This window comes from Colobus angolensis, unplaced genomic scaffold (assembly GCF_000951035.1).
Source record: "Colobus angolensis palliatus isolate OR3802 unplaced genomic scaffold, Cang.pa_1.0 Scaffold92, whole genome shotgun sequence".
Taxonomy (NCBI): domain Eukaryota; kingdom Metazoa; phylum Chordata; class Mammalia; order Primates; family Cercopithecidae; genus Colobus; species Colobus angolensis.
The window spans coordinates 1,585,836-1,605,499 of NW_012123154.1; the positions used below are offsets into that span (position 1 = coordinate 1,585,836).

At 40.1% G+C, this 19,664-nt stretch overlaps 3 protein-coding genes across 4 annotated transcripts in view; 2 read left to right on the forward strand and 1 right to left on the reverse strand.

The window, feature by feature from the left end:
* ACSM3 (acyl-CoA synthetase medium-chain family member 3) overlaps positions 1 to 9,515 on the forward strand; it is a 34,035-nt gene extending 24,520 nt beyond the window's left edge. The window contains exons 10-14 of the mRNA XM_011931879.1: positions 2,542 to 2,643; positions 3,972 to 4,099; positions 4,206 to 4,305; positions 8,323 to 8,442; positions 8,835 to 9,515. Coding sequence (XP_011787269.1) covers positions 2,542 to 2,643; positions 3,972 to 4,099; positions 4,206 to 4,305; positions 8,323 to 8,442; positions 8,835 to 8,921 — 537 coding nt within the window. The 3' untranslated portion in view covers positions 8,922 to 9,515. The remainder of the gene's footprint in view (positions 1 to 2,541; positions 2,644 to 3,971; positions 4,100 to 4,205; positions 4,306 to 8,322; positions 8,443 to 8,834) is intronic.
* ERI2 (ERI1 exoribonuclease family member 2) lies at positions 8,293 to 18,920 on the reverse strand. 2 transcript variants are annotated; one of them, XM_011931878.1, is made up of 10 exons: positions 18,644 to 18,920; positions 17,964 to 18,192; positions 15,517 to 15,584; positions 15,347 to 15,430; positions 14,710 to 14,837; positions 13,126 to 13,282; positions 12,220 to 12,320; positions 11,877 to 11,958; positions 11,194 to 11,282; positions 8,293 to 11,003 (listed from the first exon to the last, which is right to left on the reverse strand). In XM_011931878.1, the coding sequence occupies exons 5-10, from the start codon at positions 14,731 to 14,733 to the stop codon at positions 9,660 to 9,662; spliced, it is 1,797 nt and encodes a 598-aa protein (XP_011787268.1). In that variant the 5' UTR covers positions 14,734 to 14,837; positions 15,347 to 15,430; positions 15,517 to 15,584; positions 17,964 to 18,192; positions 18,644 to 18,920; the 3' UTR covers positions 8,293 to 9,659. The 2 variants fall into 2 exon arrangements, with proteins under 2 accessions (XP_011787268.1, XP_011787267.1); XM_011931877.1 differs by lacking the exon at positions 17,964 to 18,192 and having other exon boundaries at positions 18,644 to 18,706.
* LOC105504443 (putative RNA exonuclease NEF-sp) overlaps positions 18,699 to 19,664 on the forward strand; it is a 44,819-nt gene continuing 43,853 nt past the window's right edge. Inside the window, exons 1-2 of the mRNA XM_011931876.1 lie at positions 18,699 to 18,943; positions 19,189 to 19,328. Of these exons, the coding sequence (XP_011787266.1) occupies positions 19,191 to 19,328 (138 nt within the window). The 5' untranslated portion in view covers positions 18,699 to 18,943; positions 19,189 to 19,190. The remainder of the gene's footprint in view (positions 18,944 to 19,188; positions 19,329 to 19,664) is intronic.

The following is a 19,664-nucleotide window of genomic DNA, read 5'->3' on the forward strand; positions in this document are numbered from 1 at the left end:
ATGCTTAGTATGTAATAAAGATCCAAAAGATGGGTGCTGTTATTTACCTCTCCCTCACATTCCTCTTTGAAAAGCTTCTCTCAGAAAAATTGGTAGGAGAGCCCTAGTTGCATTCCATAAACAGGCTTAACAATAGTTTGTTGGTTGACAGGCTACCTTAGGTTGAAGAAAGAAATATTGATAATTAAGCTCGCTCATGTCTACATTACAGGGAAGTTGATATGTAACACAGCAATGCTCTTTTTCTTCCTCCCTTAATAGCAATTCCCAATATGCATGGCTATCAGGGTCTTACAGGCACAGCTGTACTCACAGTGATCCCAACTACAAGGTACCCCCACCTGTTCCCCATTAAGTTGAGCCCAGTGGTTTTCTAGAGCAGCTATCTTTGAATGCAAATATGATTGAGGCTAAGAGGAAAACAGTACTCTGCCTGCATCCCCACTCATTTTTAACTCTTTCCACGGGCCATTATTACTGGGCTTCTTGTTCCTTAGCTAAGAGCATCTGCAGTAACATTCTGGCATCTGGGGATGTGTTCCAACAAGGTGAATATTCCTACAGCTTCAAAGCCCAACCTTTATACTCTTCTTTGTTTGCTTTTAAATACTCATAATTTTCATGTTTAAACATTTTAAGACCCTATGAACAATGAGGAACATGATTCTCCCCAGACACAGAAGATTTTTTCTATATTCCCATCTATTAAAATCTGTGATAAGTAACTGGAACTTTAAAATACTTCCTTTCCATCAATAATTCCTTCATACCTGGAACCACATATTTCTTTAGATCACTGGGTGGGAATTTATATTTTTTTTATTTGCAAGAGCTTAAAGAGAAGTTTTTACACTTAGAATTCCTTTGCCATTTAAGTTTCTCATTCAGCACATAAGCCCTTTTCCTTTTGGAAAGTGCTAGATAAGTATTATACTTATTCTCCATGCAGGCCACACCTCAGGTTTGAAGGTATCTGGAGAACATATATAAAAGCAGAATTTTGATACTTAGAAACAGCTAAAAGTCATTTAGAGCAAAATCTGGTATATAAAATCAGCAATCAACTTGAGAAATGCTAATCTGATTTTTTAAAATTGGATTAAACTCTCTAGAGGCATTGCACAGAGGAGTGTAATGATTAAAAGCATATGACCTGGAGTGTAAGTGGTGAGATTTGGATTCCAGCTCAACTCTCTGCACCTCAGTTTCCTCATGTGTAAAATGGGCATAAAAATTCTAACCATATAGGGCTACAGTAAGGAATAGGTACATGTAAAGTACTTAAAGGTTTAGCATTGATTACTTAGCATGTAGTAAGTACTTAATAAATGCTAGTTACTGTTAGACACTTCAGGGAATGATGAGGATTGGAGAGAGGGTAAGAGAGCAAGGCTGTGGCTTACTCAGCATTGTCAACCAGAGAATATTCCCCTTTTCCTGTTTACTTATATTGGGCTTCTGAAGTAAGGTTCTGTAGGTTCCACAGCTAAACAAAGTTTGAAAACCAGTAATGAAGATATTTATTTATCAAGAGGAAAAGATAATCAAGACCTAGTACTAAATGATAAAAACAGGTTGACAAAACTGTATATTACAAAGCAATCCTGTTTTTCTTTTCTTTCTTTTTTTTTTTGGAAATGGAGTTTCACTCATTGCCCAGGCTGGAGTGCAATGGCATGATCTTGGCTCACTGCAACCTCCCCTCCCGGGTTCAAGCAATTCTCCTGCTCAGCCTCCCAAGTGGCTGGGATTACAGGTGCCCGCTACCACGCCTGGCTAATTTTTCTATTTTTAGTAGACATGAGGTTTCACCATGTTGGTCAGGCTGGTCTTGAACTCCTGACCTCAGGCGATCCACCCACCTCGGGCTTCCAAAGTGCTGGGATTACAGGTGTGAGCCACCGCGCCCAGCCAGCAATCCTATTTTTCTATTTGTCTATATTGTCTCAAAGGATATTACCAAAATGAGATTATTACTGGATGGTAAAATTTTTTAAAAAAATTTATCCTTCTTTCACATGTTCGTAACCTGTATTTAATATTTTATGCAATAAACCTGTATTTAATATTTTAAGAGAAATATATTTCTCTTAGGAATTTAAAGTATATTTAAAATGTTTTTGGGGCCAGGTGCAGTGGCTCATGCCTATAATCCCAGCACTTTGGGAGGCCAAGGCTGGAGTATCACTTGAAACTGGGAACCAGCCTGGGAAACATAACGACACCCTCATCCCTACAGAAAATAAAAATAAACATTAGCTGAGCATAATGGCATGTGCTTGTAGCCCCACCTACTTGGGAAGCTGAGGTGTGAGGACTGTTTGAGACCAGGAGTTTGACGCTGCAGTGAGTTATAAGCTATGATTGCACCACTGCACTCCAGCCTGGGTGACAAAGTAAGACCTTGTCTCATACACACAAAATTTTTTCTAAGTCTTCATTTTTAAATGGCAAAAGCCAAAACAAACCTTGCAAAGTTCATATTTAAGCTGTGACATTAAACAAAAATTTCCTTAAATAAATCGTTCTATTTTATCCTAGATTGTAGATGTAAATGGCAATGTTCTACCTCCTGGACAAGAAGGAGATATTGGCATTCAAGTTCTACCTAACCGACCATTTGGCCTTTTTGCTCATTATGTAGTAAGTGACTTACTAAATAATCTCTTATTTTCTATTTTATTTCTCAAGTGCTTGGTAACGATCCCTGTTTGCCACAAAACATACCTAGGATAGATACTTGACCCTTTCTTGACAGATTGGTTGTCCTGAGTTGTAATCCCAAAGACAAGAAATTGAAGAAATACCCAAATTCTTGCTGAAGAAAAGCGTGCTGGTCTCCTGAGGCTAGATCACTGTTCCAGGTCCATGAAGGCAAGAGGAAGGGACCCTAGAAAGAAGATGGCCTCTTATCCTCCCCTGATCCTCTCAATTATCAAACAAAACCCGCTTATTTTCCTGAAATCCAAGTAGTGCTCTTTCTTTTCAGGAAGAGTGAGAGGGATAGGGGATGCCGGCGTGGTGGGATTAAGCAAATGTCTTTCACGAGAGGCTGTCTAAGCTCCTTACTGTTTGCAAGAATATTTTCATCTCTAATCACAGTATACAAATTAGAGCAAAGTCTCTATCATATGATAAAAGATCCAGATGCTACTTGCCCATGTATTTTATATAATTTAACAGTATCTTGTTCATTTTTCTTATGTCCGACTTGCGGAACCAGTTCTATTATTGTGTAAAACAAAACAAAACACAAAAACAAACCTGTCTGCTCTTTATTAGGTGTCAGTGCTTTCTTTTGACTCCGAGTATTTACTTTTCTCTCTTTTCCTGCCAGCATTATATATTAATCAGTTAGCAAAAGACTTAATTTAGTTTACTCCTCTGAGCTCCTGCAATATTTATTTTGTAATCTAAGAAAAATCTTAAGATGGAAACATGCCTAATCTTTGTAACTGTAGTTTACCTTTTTTACCTTTCTTCTGTTGGGCTAGCTCCATGCTGAAATTTCATCCTTATTTTCACACTCTATCTCTTCCTAACTCTAATGCTTCTCAAAGGAGCCAAACTTTTCTGCTTCCTTGAACATTTAAAAATCCAACTGAGGGCCGGGAGTGGTGGCTCATGCCTGTAATCTCAGCACTTTGGGAGGCCAAGGTGGGCGGATCACTTGAGGTAAGGAGTTTAACACCAGCCTGGTCAACATGGGGAAACTCCATCTCTACCAAAAAATACAAAAATTAGCCAGGCGTGGTGGTAGTGCACGTCTATAGTCCCAGCTACTTGGGAGGCTGAGGCAGGAGAATCGCTTGAACCTGGGAGGCAGAGGTTGCAGTGAGCCAAGATCGTACTACTGCGCTCCAGCCTGGGTGATAGAGTGAGACTCTGTCTCGGAAAAAAAAAAAAAAAAAATTCCCGTTGACCAGAAGAGTTGGATTCACAATAATGACAAAATGCTATTTGCTTTGCAGGATGATCCTTCAAAAACAGCTTCGACTCTACGAGGCAATTTCTATATCACTGGGGACAGAGGGTATATGGATGAAGATGGGTATTTCTGGTTTGTTGCAAGATCAGATGATATCATATTATCCTCTGGGTAATTTTGTTTTCCATATGTGCATATGTCTGTGTTAACTGGTGATCAGTGTTCTAGAGTGAACCTGCCACTCACCTGTATGTATTCCTGCCATGTGTGTTTCTAGTTATCGAATTGGACCATTTGAGGTAGAAAATGCCCTGAATGAACACCCTTCAGTTGCAGAGTCAGCTGTTGTCAGCAGCCCAGACCCCATCAGAGGAGAGGTAAAAGAACTGATTCATGTCAACTTTATAATTTGTTGGCAATTTAACACATACTTACTAACAGTAGCTCAATGAAACAGAATTAACCAAATGATTCATTCACTAAATATGCAAGTCAGATAGAAATACGCCTAGTCAGAAAGAACTGCTACAAAATAAGATTGAATTATGAGTTGTAGCTCTGATCCTAACAGACAAACAAACAAAATAAGGCTGAAAATATGTACTAGAAAGAATTGGAATTCCTTCCATGGTGGACTAGGGCAAAGATGGTGTGAATGTCAGGCTCACACCAGGATGGGGTGACCGAAGTCAGCTGGATGGGATCAAGTTGTTACCCAGAAGGTCTGGAAACCAACAAGGTCCCTGGTGTTGTGAGGGAGAATGGGCTGGCATCAGATGTCAGAAGTGGGAACCAGAGACCAGAACTGAGGTGACCATAAGCAGTCTGGGTAGGTAAATAAGTAGAGGTTTCAGGAAGTAAACTCTGAATAACACCGGAGTCCTGAAAGCCCATTCCTGTTGGGGCTGACCACACAGTATTTTGGCTTAAAAGTACCACGCCAGGCAGCCTTCTGTGTTTTGCCTGTGTGTCTACAACATGCCCCTAGGGTTTCTCTAGGTGAGTTACGAGTTCCCACAAGTATTTCTTCAATCCATGTCACTTCTAACATTGAACCCAAGTTTTGAAGCTGATATTCATGTCAATACAAATCCAGAACTTTCTGTACCATGTATTCAAGCTCCTTATCTCAAATCCTAGGTATAGGGCTTTAAGCACAGGGCACAGGGCAGAGTTAGAAGGTATCCAATCTCAGGGGATGAAATAGGTCCTCAAGTTTAAGGCAGGCTGGGCATGGTGGCTCACACCTGTAATCCTAGCACTTTGGGAGGCTGAGGTGGGTGGATCACCTGAGGTCAGGAGTTTGAGACTAGCCTGGTCAACATGGTGAAACCCTGTCTCCACTAAAAATACAAAAATTAGCCAGGCTTGGTGGCGCATGCCTGTAATCCCTGCTACTTGGGAGGCTGAGGCAGGAGAATCACTTGGACCCAGGACGGGGAGGTTGCAGTGAGCCAAGATTGTGCCACTGCGCTCCAGCCTGGGTAACAAGAACGAGACTCCGTCTCAAAAAACTAAAAATAAAAAATAAAAATTTAAGGTAAAAATGGGAGATGTGCATCTTACAGTGGAGGGTGGATCTCCCCTAGGAATGATTCCCCTAAATGATCTTTGATGCCAGAAGATACCCTGTAAGTCCTCCTGGATGGCCCAGAGTTGTTCCAGATATAGCCCAGTGGCTGGGAATTGGTAGTTTGTCAAGTCGCTAGGATAACAATTGCTATTTACTGTGAAAGGATATATTCCAGGCAGCTAAGGGCAGGGAAAACAGTCAGTGATTACTGGCTTGTCTCTTTGCTCTGAACACCACCGGCAAGGTTTCACGAGTGTTAGCTCTTCCTGTACCTCTCCCCTACCATCAGTCATCGTCAGTTTTACCCACCTCAACAGGTGCTTACTTGGGACAGGATGGTAGCTGAGCCTTTCGGAACAGGGTTGGCTTGGCAGCCCCCTGATGTCCTAGAGTACAGTATAGGAAAGATCTATAAGTGGGTTGTGGTCCCCTCACAGCTCTGGGGTCTTGGCATAGGGCTTGGATTAGTCAGAGTGAGGGGGAAAGTGTGGCCAGTTTCCCAACAGTAGTGGGCTGCAGCATTTCCTGGTAGAAGATGTGAGTGGGTGTCTCAAATGAGGTGTGCATGAACAAAACGGCCATGTGCTCCATGCCTCCCTTTCTGCTGCCAGGCCTATTCTAGCTGGGTCAGGTCCTTCTCTAGGCTGGGTCTTGACAGGCAGGGTAATTGGGTAGCAAGTTCCAGAATTGATTAAAAAGAATATTTGGATCTGAAATACCATTTTAACATTGGAATGTGAAATAAAGACTTGAGGAATATTTGTGTAGATCACTAGGTTCTTAAATTTTTGGGATCACATACCTCTTTGAGAATTTGAAGAAAACCATAGGCCACTGTTAAGACTTATGCAATGATGGAAATGTTCTATATTTGCACCATCCAATGTGATAGCCATGCATGGCTACCAATCACTTGAAATGTGGCTGGTGTGACTGCGAGTATTTAATCTTATTTAATTTTAATTGATTGAAATTGAAATAGCCACACGTGGCTAGTGGCTATCATATTGAATGGCACAGCCACAGACTTTTCTCAGAAAAATACAAGATTTTGCGTAGAATTTCAGAGAGATTTGAAGCCCACTTATGCATTCTGGGTTAAAAAATAAGACCCAAACTTCTTGTAATTCTACGACTACAACTAAGAGCTAATGTTTTTGATGACTTACTGTGTGCCAGGCATTATACATCTATGCTAATTCATTTAATCATCATAATCTCTTTTACAGAGAAGGAAACTGAGGCACAAAGAGATTACCTAACTTGTCCGACATTACATAACAAACTGTGACTTGAACCCAGCTGTTCTGACTTCAGAGTTCATACTCTTACCCATGTTAGGTTGTTCCTTGTTAATTTAACATTTTCTGTAGTAGTTTAAAAAGATAAAGGAGACTTTATCCAAGTTGTAGGAATCGTCAATATGTGAACCAGTATTGCAGTTTTTAAAATAATTTACCTTTGAATGACTCACTTATAACAAGCGTAGTTTTTTAATTTGTAAAAATGTTGTTAATGCAGCATTATAAAATTTTGACATTTTATAAAATGTCAAAAAATGAATGGAACAAAATTATATCCATAGACACATACAGACACAAGGGTTCACAACTACCCCATGATACATGTAAATTAAAAATGTTCAAGTGTTGTTGTTATTTTTTCCTTTTTTTTTTCTTAGAGACAAAGTCTCACTCTGTTGCCCAGGCTGCTCTCGAACTCCTGGGCTCAAGCAATCCTCCCACCTCGGCCTCCCAAATGTTGGGAGTACAGGCGTGACCCATTGTGCCTGGCCACAAGGGTTTCGGGTAAAGACAAAAATGGGTAATTGCTCATAAAATGTCAAATTGCCCACTGGTGAACAGTTTTCCATATGTGAAAAAATTATAACTTCAAGTCTGTTTCTCACCAAATGGCTGTCCTAATTTGTTTCAAGTAATTCCTTTTCAATCAAACCTTTACTCTCAGATCAAAGTGGATAGGAAATGTTGCCAGCTTATCTTTAAATAAGATTTCAGGCACTTAAGTGCAGGATATTTAATCATAAAAAAGCTTCAGGGGACTCTTCCGGAACTGTGCCTACAGTGAAGCATCATTCCATAGTCAGCTCTGGGCTGGTAATCTGGCTTTGGCGGTACATACTAGTCGATACACCTAGACTTATGCCTCTAGGGAAGGCAGTAAATGGCAGTCCTGGTAGTGCCCCAGGAGAGAAAATGACAAGACTCCAAATTTACCTTAAAGGGGGCTATGAGGGATGGCCTATCTTTCTGTCTTCTCCATTACAGGTCCAAAAACTAGGCAGAGTTTTCAAAACATTTCTAGGAAGGATAAAATTTGGAGAACAGGATTTGTAAGCATAAAGTAATAACGTCTTTCTTGGCTTCTACCAGTTAAAGGCCACCATGATTTCTACTCTTGTTCCTAAGGGCCACGGAAATGGATCAGAGCAACAAAAAAGTGGCTGCTGGAATCTTCACAGCCTTGTATAAAGACTGCATGTTCTCTGTGAACTGTTCCGTTCAACAAAGACATGGCAAACTCGGCGTGACTACTGTTTATAAGTAATCCCCATGCTGAGGGCTAGGCTGGACCAGGCTGGGTTGTTATAGGGGTCCCAGAGGCTCTCCTGTATTAGGTACAGACCAGGAAGTGTGTGAATTAACTGGCTGGCTTAAGAGCACAGATCTGGGATCAAACTTTATTAAAACACACTGGCCCACCCCACCAGGCATGTAGATTCTCAGAGCAAGCACACAAGACATACTAAAACATACAAATGCATAACTCATTTTCCTGGTGTTTCAAATATTTATTTTAGGTAGTAAAGGCTTTTATTGTTCTAAATCCTGATTACAAGTCACATGATCAAGAACAACTAATAAAGGAGATTCAGGAGCATGTTAAAAAATCTACAGCACCTTACAAATATCCCAGAAAGGTAGGCATCCTAATTATAACAAATATTTGCTCAGTGTTATGGAAAATTTCAACTATTTTTACATTTTAATGAATATTTTCTTCACACATGCTACACCACATGTCCCAAACTGAACTGATGACATATGGGTAAGAATCAGAATCTTTGAGATTAAAATGAAACCCTGAACCTATTTTGTTTGATCCTTTGGCTTACTGGACTTGCAGTAAATACTTAATATCAAGACAAGTTTCCTAACAATACCCTTTTCCCTATTTTGGTTGTTACCCAAAACCCCTTCCAAAGACTATTCTAATTCTTCCACCTAGAATTCATAATCAAACTGCTATATAATTGGCTTTATGTAAAGATAAAAATTTCCAGGCTAATTTTCTTCCTCTTGATGCCAACAGGTAGAATTTATTCAAGAGCTGCCAAAGACTATCAGTGGGAAGACAAAAAGAAATGAACTGAGGAAGAAAGAATGGAAGACAATTTAAATTTGTTTCATTAATTACCATATCTATAAAACATAGTATCTGTCAATCTCTAGAAACCACAGGATGATGGAGACATGATAAAAACTGTGGTAGTATGCTTAGAAACTGTTGATTTAAAATATCTTGTGGTTATGATATCAGAGGCTAAATTTTGAAATAAAATATTTGGCAAATTCCTCCACATTAGTGTCAATGTTCCTATCATTTCTTAATATAAAAATGTCATCAATTGCTGATTAATTTTTAAATGTATAGTATAGAAGCAGTTTCTGAACCAAATCTCTGGTACATAGGTTTTCAAACTTTAGTTGACTAATTATTCTGATATGTTGATATACAAATCAGAACCAATGTTCAAGCCGTGAAATAAAACTAAAGAACTTATAAAAGTTTTTAGAAAAATATAAAATATCAGAAGATTATGATAATTCTCAAAGTACAAGAATCTACCTGAAAATAGACTAGGGGTTTTTATTAGTCACATTTTTTGCAAATAATTTAAAAATAGTTTAAGACTTGTTTCAAGGTCTAACTATAAAAGAAGGATCATATACTATTGTTGCTTATTATATGTAATAAATACTGTTTACAAAAGATTACATTTGTGGTTCCTGAAGAAAGTATGATAAATTCAGTAAACATTAATATATAAAATAAAAATAAAATAGTGTAAGATGTTATCAGAATACTCATGTTTGAAAATTCAAGGAACAATTAGGATTCATACATGAAAGGTTATCAATTCCTCATTGAAGGCCTGAGTCTCAAAGAATTTTTGGTGGAAATACTTAAATTTCTGTCACAAATATGGCTCGTTTCTGGTGAATTAAATGTGACTCCCCCTGTGGAATGAGATGGAACCATGCTGTTGGCTCTTTCCTTTTGAAGTGTTTGTTCCCATTTGAAATAACCACAACATTTTCTGTTTTCTTGGTATTTCCCAATAGGGCAACAATAGAAGACTTTCCCGTGGTTTGGTCCATTATTAGAAACAAAAAGTCTCTTAGATCTTCGACCACACTTGCATAAGGGAGGTGTCATTTTCCCACTCTTCCAAGGCTCTTGTAGGTTAACTGTAGAAGTTAATATAGATGGGAGATGCTTCCAGGAAGAACTTCTGACTGGCAAGCAATCAGATGATGTAGGCTTTTCTTCATGAATAGTGAAGGGTTGTTTTTTTGCTGGTGGGAAAGCTTGGGGACTGCATGGATTCCTTTTGGTACCACCTGAAAGAAAAGAATGTTTCCCCAAAACTAAAGGATGAGACATACTGGCATTAACTCTGTTGAAGGTACCTGATTTGTGTTCAGGTAACTTAAAGGCAGAAATATCTGAACCTGGATCTTTGGCTTCTTTTACATTATAAATAGTGGTGTGAGGACTCTTGTACACAATAGAGTTAGAAGTCTCAGATTTTTTAGGAGTTTCCTCTATGTCTCCAAAGTTTTCATGACTTGGCATTTCCAATTCTTTCAAAACCATTAATCCTTCTCCAGAATTAAATGAAATCTCTAAGTCTGAGTCACTAATGGGAATTGTATAGTCTATGTTTTTCTCAGGCTGAGACGCTGGCAGTAAAACCACATCCTCCCAATCAGCCAACATAGGTAAACAGTCCAGAGTAGAGCTCATTTCCAAATCAGAAACATGATGAACAGTTGGAATGGTGGTAGAAACAAGTACCAATTCTGAACCAACTGTTGAAGACTTAGATTTGGTATTAAATGCAAGATGTTCATTTTTTCCTTGCTTTTGCATATAGATAGGTGAATTCAAGGTAGGAGACTGCAACTGCCCCAGAGAAGTAGAGGACTTAGTATTAAAAAGAGATAGGCAACTTTTGACATTGTGAAGACTTGCTTTTACATTGTTCTTTACTTGTAATTGATCCTGTTGTGCCTTTATAGGAGAATTTGCACAAATTGACTTCATTTGAACTTTTTCATGAGGATTTATTGTATTTTTAGGCTCATTATTATATATGCTGGGACCCTGGATGCTAATGGTACAGGCAGACATTTCTTCAACTTGATTTATGTTCAAATTTCTGGCCAGAATGCTGGAATTCTTCTTAGTGGGAACCTATGATTCCACAGACAAATGCAACAGCTTTAGAAACTGCATTCATAATTTCTTCAGTATACAGTTTATGACAAAAAAAGAAATGTCATTGATTTATAAATGACTGCATACATTAAATCTACATTTCAAAGAACATATGACTGTTCATAAAGTTTGAGATGACAGAATAAAGAGGCAAGACACTACTAACCTTGTTCAACGATCTTGTAATTTTCATTACACAACCATCTCTGATCATTTTCCAAGCAAGAAGGGCTGTATTCCGAGAATCGTCCAACCCTGAGGATATAAATATCAAACACTGAATTTAGTGGTACTAGTACTATTTCCTTAGTACTAAAGAAATAACATTAAAAAAACACCACTTGTGCAGAAACTGGAACATAGTTTTAGTTTTATGACCCTTTACTAATTTTAATAATGATAAACTGGTCTTGGAAGTGGAAGGCTATGGCAGCATTACCAATGAAAGACAAGCTCATCCACATTTATAGAGGATATGAAAATGTATTAGACAGTCTCCCAAAATGTGGCCAATGTTTCACAGGAACCAGGATTTGTGAATAATCTAATAGTCTTGTTCAGTTTTTTCACTAGTCCATTCTATTATTTGAGCTCTTGTTTAATCTCCATTTGATTTGGCTCTTTCTTTTCATTCTTCTTAGCAACTAGAAAGCCACTAGATGGCAGTGCATCTTACAGTAGTTTATGAAAGTGGTAATTTGAAAGTCTTAGAAAACACAATGTGAATTGTTTAGGAGCTTTTTTTTAGGCTGAAGATATCCTTTACTAATGACATTACCAAAAAATGAAATTCATATGAAATATTTTTTAAAAGTCAAATGGCTTACATAATTTTTAATTTATACTAACCAGAATGTTCTCGTCCTGAGAATTCTATTCCTACTTCCTGCAAGGCACCACTCAGTCCTTTTGGTTTTCTCCTATAGAAAAGCTAATCAAATAGAAGATATATCTAAAAATATATTACTATTTAAAGGCTGTGTATTAACCACTTTTCATAATTTTTAGTTCTATTAGATTTAGAGTGTGCTCGTTTTTGTGTGTGTTGTTTTTAAATACTTTAAGAAATGCACTTATGTGACCAGTGCAAAAGAAAATATCTTATTTGTAGAAACCCATGCCCATGTGTAGGATAAAAGTTAATCATTTTTCAATAGAAAAAAGTAAACATGCCCCGATTTTTGACCGTTACCTTGTAAGTTGCTCTGAGATCAATCCAAGAATTTAAAAACACAGGTTTTAACAGCTGTTTTCTTTTACACTCATACTCCAGGCAAACCCCCAAGTCCCAGTCTGCATTAGGTACATTAAAATAGAACAAAGTCAATGATGCCAGCATTTTTTACCTATGCTGCCACCATTTACAAATAGAATGCTGTAAGATCATATAACATAGAACAGTAAGATTTCATTGCTCTGCTAATATCTAAAAATTATTCACTTTATATAATTTACTATTAACAAGTTAGGATTGATGACTAAATTTCAAAATGATTTCTTAAACACCCAGTAAAACCTTATTTCAGAAAGAAGAGTAAGATGTTAAATTACAAGGACTATATTTTCTATATTCCAGGAAAATATTAATGTTATTGAGAAACAAAACATTTTGTAGTAACTGGAAACCAATATGACTATCAATGCTATGCTATCAACACAGTATTGCTATCAATGACTATTAACAGCAATGCTCTAACACAGTCATACAAAAAACCTACTTTAAATGGCTCATTTTTTTTTCTTTTAAGTGTCAAAGCATAAAAGCAAAGGATGTTGAGCTGATGAAGACTCTGTAGAAAAGAGCATGATAAGAGTGTTCACTAAATCGTCTTTGCTTAATTCATAATAGTGGAACTCTAGAAAGATTTTTTATTTTAAGTTCAGGCTTAATATTTTAAGGTATTCCAAAAGGTTAATTTAAAAAATATGTATGAATTTACTTTTCTTGGCTAATATCTGCTAGGCATTTAAACTTTTCTTCCTAGCTCAGAAGATTAACAAATGTAATTCTAGGTTAGCAAGTATAAAACCAGAAAGAAAGAATTACACAGTGGTAATGCTACCCATTTGTGATTAATAGGTATAACTTATTTTTTACCTGACCAAGTAACAAATGCACATAATTTTACTTCAGAAGTAGAAGGCTCTGAAACCCCAGTAGCAAAAATAATGTTCTTCTGTTGCTGAATCTTATGAATCCATTTACAGAACTGAGATAAGCAAATCTTCAGAGGGACTCCTTCATCAACTTGAGCCTGAGTAGAGTCACAAAAGCTGAATTCAACAATAAAATTCTATGATTATTTAGCATGTTTTATAACTGTGGAGAAAGATTAATTGTTTTAAAAGAATCAGAAATGCCAAGTCATGAAAACACAGTGTACTGTGGGAAGATATAACAAAGCGGTTCTAACTGGAGAAGAGTTTATTTAGTGGAAAGAGGTAAAAACACATGGGAAAGAAATTATATTTAGAACCCACCAAGGTAAGAAAGATTAGATTGATAAAAACTAAAATCACAGAGAAATATGATCATTAAGCCCAGACTGACAGAAATGAAAGACAAATTTGAGTCACTTAATTTCCATAAAATCAATTTGATCCTCGTTTTTATAACACTATTCATTTGCTTTTTATTTATTTATTTAATTAAAAAAAATTTTTTTTGAGACGAGGTCTTGCTTTGTTGCCCAGGGTGGAGTACGGTGGCAAGATCTCGGCTCACTGCAACCTCCACCTCCTGGGTTCAAGTGAGTCTCCTGCCTCAGCCTCCCAAGTAGTTGGAATCACAGGTGTGTAACACCATGCCTGGCTAATTTTTGTATTTTTAGTAGAGACGGGGTTTTGCCAAGTTGGCCAGGCTGGTCTCGAACTCCTGACCTCAGGTGATCCACCCACCTTGGCCTCCCAAAGTGCTGGGATTACAGGCATGTTCCTTTGCTTTTTAAATCAAGTCCTGAGGTGGCTCACGCCTGTAATCCCAGCACCTTGGGAGGCCAAGGTGGGCAGATCACTTGAGGTGAGGAGTTCGAGACCAGTCTGGCCAACATGGCGAAACCCTGTCTCTACTAAAAATATAAAAATTAGCCAGGTGTGGTGGCATGTACCTATAGTCCCAGTTACTCAGGAAGCTGAGGCATGAGAATTGCTGGAACCCAGGAAGCAGAGGTTGCAATGAGCTCAGCCACCTTACTCCAGCCTGGCCGACAGAGCATGACTTTGTCTGAAAAATAAATAAATAAATACATAAATCGAGTCTTGAATCTAGAATAACACTAATCTTATTTATTTATTTACTTATTTATTTATTTATTTTCAGAGACAAGATCTGCCGCCCAGGATAGACTGAGATTATACCTCCCTGCAGCCTCAAACTCCTGTACTCAAGTGGTCCTCCCACCTCAGCCTCAGCCTCCCAAGTAGCTGGGACCACAGGCACATGCCACGAAGTCAGGCTAAATTTTCTTTTTTTTTTTTTTGTAGAGATGGAGTTCTCACTATGTTGTCTAGGTTGGTCTCAAACTCCTGGCCTCAAGCAATTCTCGAACAGCAGCCTGCAAAGTGCTGGGATTACAGGCATAAGTCATCATGCCTAACACTAAATAAATCTAATTCCAAATGGTATAATAGCTTTTACTTTCTTTTTGAAACTGACCTCTGAATTTGAAGATTTGCATCATACCTGCTTTATGCCTGTCAATTCCATGCAAAATTCTGAAAGAATTGGATGTTCCTGAGGTTGAACATAAGCCTGGAACTCAGATTCAATCTGTCCAGTTGATGTGTTCAGCAACACTGCTGGAAATTCAACTAAATGAAAGAATAATCAATTGACAGTTGAATAAATAATTTTTAAATGAATCCTGTAATCATCCTACATCAAACATGTTACCATTTTAACAACCAGTTTTCAGTAAAAGCATATTAAAATGACCAAAGCAGTGTGACATAAAGGTTATAATAAAGTTATGCTAAAGAATAAATCAAAATATCGAAGTCATAAGCATGTTGTCTTAAAAGAAAACTCAATATAATTAAATATAAAAACTATATGGAATATAAAATTTACTTTTTTTGCAAAGGTTTTTTTTTTCAGTTTCTATGCCATTGAGGGGTTGTATGTAATATAAAACAACTATTTTATATAATAACACATTTAGGTATTTGGGATTTTGCTCTTTTTTATTCAACACAGGTTTTACATTAAATTACCAATGCACAGACCATCCTGTTTTCTTAAACTCTTGGCTGATTTATATCTATAAACTTTAAAGTGACTCATCTAGTGCCAGCTTTGGCCATTCGTAGCCCAGACTTACTTATTTCCTGGCTATGGTGGCGCTTCCCATCATTCCAGCATGTCGATTCAAAATCAATGACAATTAAGTAGTCAAACAACTGCTCTGCAAAAGATCAAGTTGTTCTTATGCTTTACCAGTGCTGAAAATGCAAAGCTACAAAACGCAAAGAAACTAAGCATACTACTCACTGGATTTGCTTCTTCCTAGGTTTCCATTTGCTGGAGCAATTGACTTTCTCCTAATTAATCCAAGCTGCCTAAAAATGTGAAGCAATCCAAATATGATCAACAAACTCATTCACACTCCTGTTTGAATAGGCTATCAGACTAGTGGTACTGGGCAAGAATCTCATTATTTATTGTAACTGAGGGGAAATTGAACTGGACTTTGGGTTTACCTGCATAGGCCTCGAAAGTATATATTTGCAAATTAGGCTAATTTGTTGGTTTTGTTTTTGAGACAGGGTCTCGCTCTGTCACCTAGGTTGCAGTGCAGTGGTATGATCACCGCTCACTGCAGCCTCAGTCTCCTGGGCTCAAGCAATCCTCCCACCACAGTCTCCTGACTAAGACTATAGGTGCGTGCCACCATGGCCCACTAGCTTTAATTTTTTTTCTTCTTCTTTTTTCTTTTTTTGTAAAGGCAGGGTCTCACTATGTTGCCCAGGCTCATCTCAAACTCCTGGGCTCCAGCGATCCTCCCACCTCAGCCTCTCAAAGTGCTGGGATTACAGGCCTGAGCCACTGTGTCCAGCCAATTTACACTAATTTTATGTTACCTTTATTTTACAGTAATACTGAGGAACTTATTTGAGTTCCTACAATCATTTGATTGTACAGGTAAAAATGCACTGAAAATCTTATTTTTCCCCCTGCATTTTTTAAGCTCTTGCTATGTGTACAGTGCAGTTTTAAGAAGACAAGACAATGTAGGACATGGTTCAGTCTTCCAGCTTAAACATCTGGGTAAAGAAACAAAAGATAGGGCCAGGTAAAGTGGTTCATGCCTGTAATCCCAGCACTTTGGGAGGCCAAGGCAGGTGGATTGCTTGAGCTCCAGAGTTCGAGACCAGCCTGAGCAACATGGTGAAACCCCGTCTCTATAAAAATTATAAAACCTAGCTGGGGCATGATGGCGGACACCTGTAGTGCCAACTACTCAGGAGGCTAAGGTGGGAGGATTGCTTGAGCCCGGGAGGTGGAGACTGCAGTGAGCCGAGATCATGCCACTGCACTCCAGCATGGGTAACAGAGTGAGATCCTGTCTCAAAAAAATTAATTAAATAAATAAAATAAAATAAAGAAGAAAAAAAGAGACGAGCTTACTGAGGTCTTAAGTGCAAGTAAAACAAACTACTTGGTATTAGTAGGTAGAGTTTTAACTAGGCAGACACCTCCTGTAGTTTTCTGTGTTTAAGAGAGGGAAGTGCCAGGATTTGGGAATAATAAATACCATTTATTAATTGCTTACTACATAGCAGGCACTAAACTAAGATGACAACCTCCTTTAATCCTCAGCAAGTGTAGTAGCTAGAAACTTTTCCTACCTATATTTTATGGATGAGAAAACTGATTCTTAATTTGCCAAGGAACATAGCTTTGGTATGTGAACCCAAGACTGTCCAATTCTGAAGCTCATGCTATTTGCTAATATATTACATCCTTCTAGTAATCAGAAATATGCACAGCACATCCAAGAATCAGGGAGGACACAATGATTCATATCGTGAATTAAAAGGATCATTAGGCCAGGCATGGTGGCTCACGCCTATAACCCCAGCACTTTGGGAGGCCTAGGTGGGTGGATCACCTAAGGTTGGGAGTTCGAGACCAGCCTGACCAACATAAAGAAACCCTGTGTCTACCAAAAATACAAAATTAGCTGGGCGTAGTGGCACAAGTCTGTAATCCCAGCTACTTGGGAGGCTGAGGCAGGAGAATCACTCGAACCCGGGAGGCGGAGGTTGCGGGGAGCCGAGATCGCACCAGGGCACTCCAGCCTAGGCAACAAGAGCAAAACTCTGTGTCAAAAAATAAATAAATAAATAAAGATCACTAGAAAATGGGTTTGTAAAAAGTAAAGTAGAGGTTCCTCTTCAAAGACTTCCTTCCCCGTCTAATTAGGAATAAATAGTAACTTCTCTTAGAGCAAAATTTATTCAAAGACCTGTGCTAATTCTTAAATATCTAATAGTCATAATAAAAAAATCAATGTACTTTATGTGCTTAGCTCCCACAATTTAGCCTAAATATTTGCCCTGGCATGCTTATACTGGTCCAATCAAACATTAGGTCATAGCCTGTTCCTCTTCCTTTTTTAAAATTTTTTTTTTTTTTTTGAGGCAGAGTCTCGCTCTGTTGCCGGGACTGGAGTGCAGTGGCCGGATCTCAGCTCACTGCAAGCTCCGCCTCCTGGGTTTACGCCATTCTCCTGCCTCAGCCTCCCGAGTAGCTGGGACTACAGGCGCCCGCCACCTCGCCCGGCTAGTTTTTGTATTTTTAGTAGAGACGGGGTTTCACCGTGTTAGCCAGGATGGTCTCGATCTCCTGACCTCGTGATCCACCCATCTCGGCCTCCCAAAGTGCTGGGATTACAGGCTTGAGCCACCGCGCCCGGCCTTTAAAATTGTTTTTACGTTTCTCAGCATTCCAACAAGTTACTTCCTCCTTCCTTTGTTCTCCTCTACCTTTGCCTCTTCTAAAAGGTTCTAAGTTGCTAATCAATCCGGACAAACACAGAATGTGAGGTCCCGTTCCAGCCAGTGGAAACCAGACACAGTAGGGTGGACGCGCCACGTTATAAATGACCCTGTCTCCTTTATTCAGTGCACTCTCCTGGCAAAACTGCTGGCAAGTGTACCCTTTCTGCAGGAAGTAAAAATGACCTTACTAAATAAAGTTCAAGTTCTATTTCTTTTCAGCACCGAGGAACGAGCATTTCAAACAGGTTGAACACCTTCATGGGTTCAGTGTGGCCTGCCTGAGACCTCCAACTAGTCTGCAGGGCACTGTCACGTCCAGTCGTTTCCCGAGGCCTAAAATGGGCAGACATTGGCTCAAGGCCACACAGTCAAGACCCCAGGGTTTGTAGGCCTCCTCCTGTCACCCTCGGGTAGAAAGCGGCCCAAGGCTGAAGACCGCGCGCGGTCCAGGGAGGCGCCTTTCCAACCATGCCAGGGAGAGCAGGTCGCAGACGACGGGGCTGCAGGTAATGGAGGCCGTCACCGCAGATGCCACCTGCCGTGCCCTGCTCTGCCGCCCACGCCAGCGCCGAACCCGGAGCTACCAGTCCCCCACCCGGAACCCCCTCGAGTACCGCGCGAGCCGCTTCGTCGCCATTCCCAACACTCGCTGCTGTTCCAAGTCCAGCTGCCGGAAGTCGCTCGACTTCTACTTCCGTTCCGTTCAAACCTCCCGCGAGGCTGAGAGGGCGGTTGTTGTTGGCGGCTGTGGCTAAGGTGGGGACAGCCACTGCTCCCCACCGGGCTTCTCTTCTGCGTTTTCCAGGCTGGGGAGGGGGGAGTGGTTTTAGGAGGGGAAGCTGCTCGGCAGCACCTCCTTCTTTCTTTGCCAGGCAGACGCCCGTTGTAGCCGTTGGGGAACGGTTGGGAATCCGGTATCCGATGCGGACGGTAAAGCCGTTTGGGTTAGAGCGGCGCGGGTGTCCAGTCCGCGGAACGGGGAGATCGTTGGCACCTTTGCTTTTTTAGGGGGACGGGGATAGTTCGGGAAACTGAATTGAGAAGCGGATCCGAGGGAAGTTGAAAGCCATCAAGCCCGTGCAGCTCTCCTGCTAGGAGGCGGCACGCGGGGGATAGGGGCGCTGGAGTTTCCCCAGCTCTAGCTGATCTTTCTCCACAGCCATGGAGCCAGAGAGGGAAGGGACCGAGAGACACCCCAGGAAGGTCAGGAAAAGGAGGCAGGCCCCAAACAAGCTGGTCGGGGCGGCTGAGGCGATGAAAGCCAGTTGGGATCTCGAGGAGAGTCAGCCCGAGGCCAAGGTAAGCAACCAGGAGCCCAAGCAGGCGGCCCGAGGCGGTTTGGAGCTCCCGGACCCTCGCCCAACCGCCGTCGGGTGCCCTGGATGCGGGCTGAGTCTCCGCCCTGGCGTCTCCGAACCTGATCCCTGATCATTAAAATAGGAATGAGTGTACTACCACCTTCCTGACACAAGGCTGTCATTGGCGGTTTAAAACTGGGATAGTGAGTCGGCTGGGCGCGGTGGCTCATGCCTGTAATCCCAGCACTTTGGGGAGATCAGGAGTTTGAGACCAGCCTGGCCAACATGGAGAAACCCCTGTCTCTACCAAACACACACACACACACACACACACACA

Bases quoted from the DNA above. Each gene is read 5' to 3' on its own strand.
- ERI2 (XM_011931877.1), bottom strand. From the start codon at position 18,666: ATGGCGACGAAGCGGCTCGCGCG. The intron at 14,838-15,346 runs GTAAGTCTGGGC...TCTTTCATTTAG, and splicing joins CCACCATAGCCAGGAAATAA to TTGAATTTCCAGCAGTGTTG. The intron at 11,004-11,193 runs GTTAGTAGTGTC...GTGGAATCATAG, and splicing joins TTACAAGATCGTTGAACAAG to GTTCCCACTAAGAAGAATTC.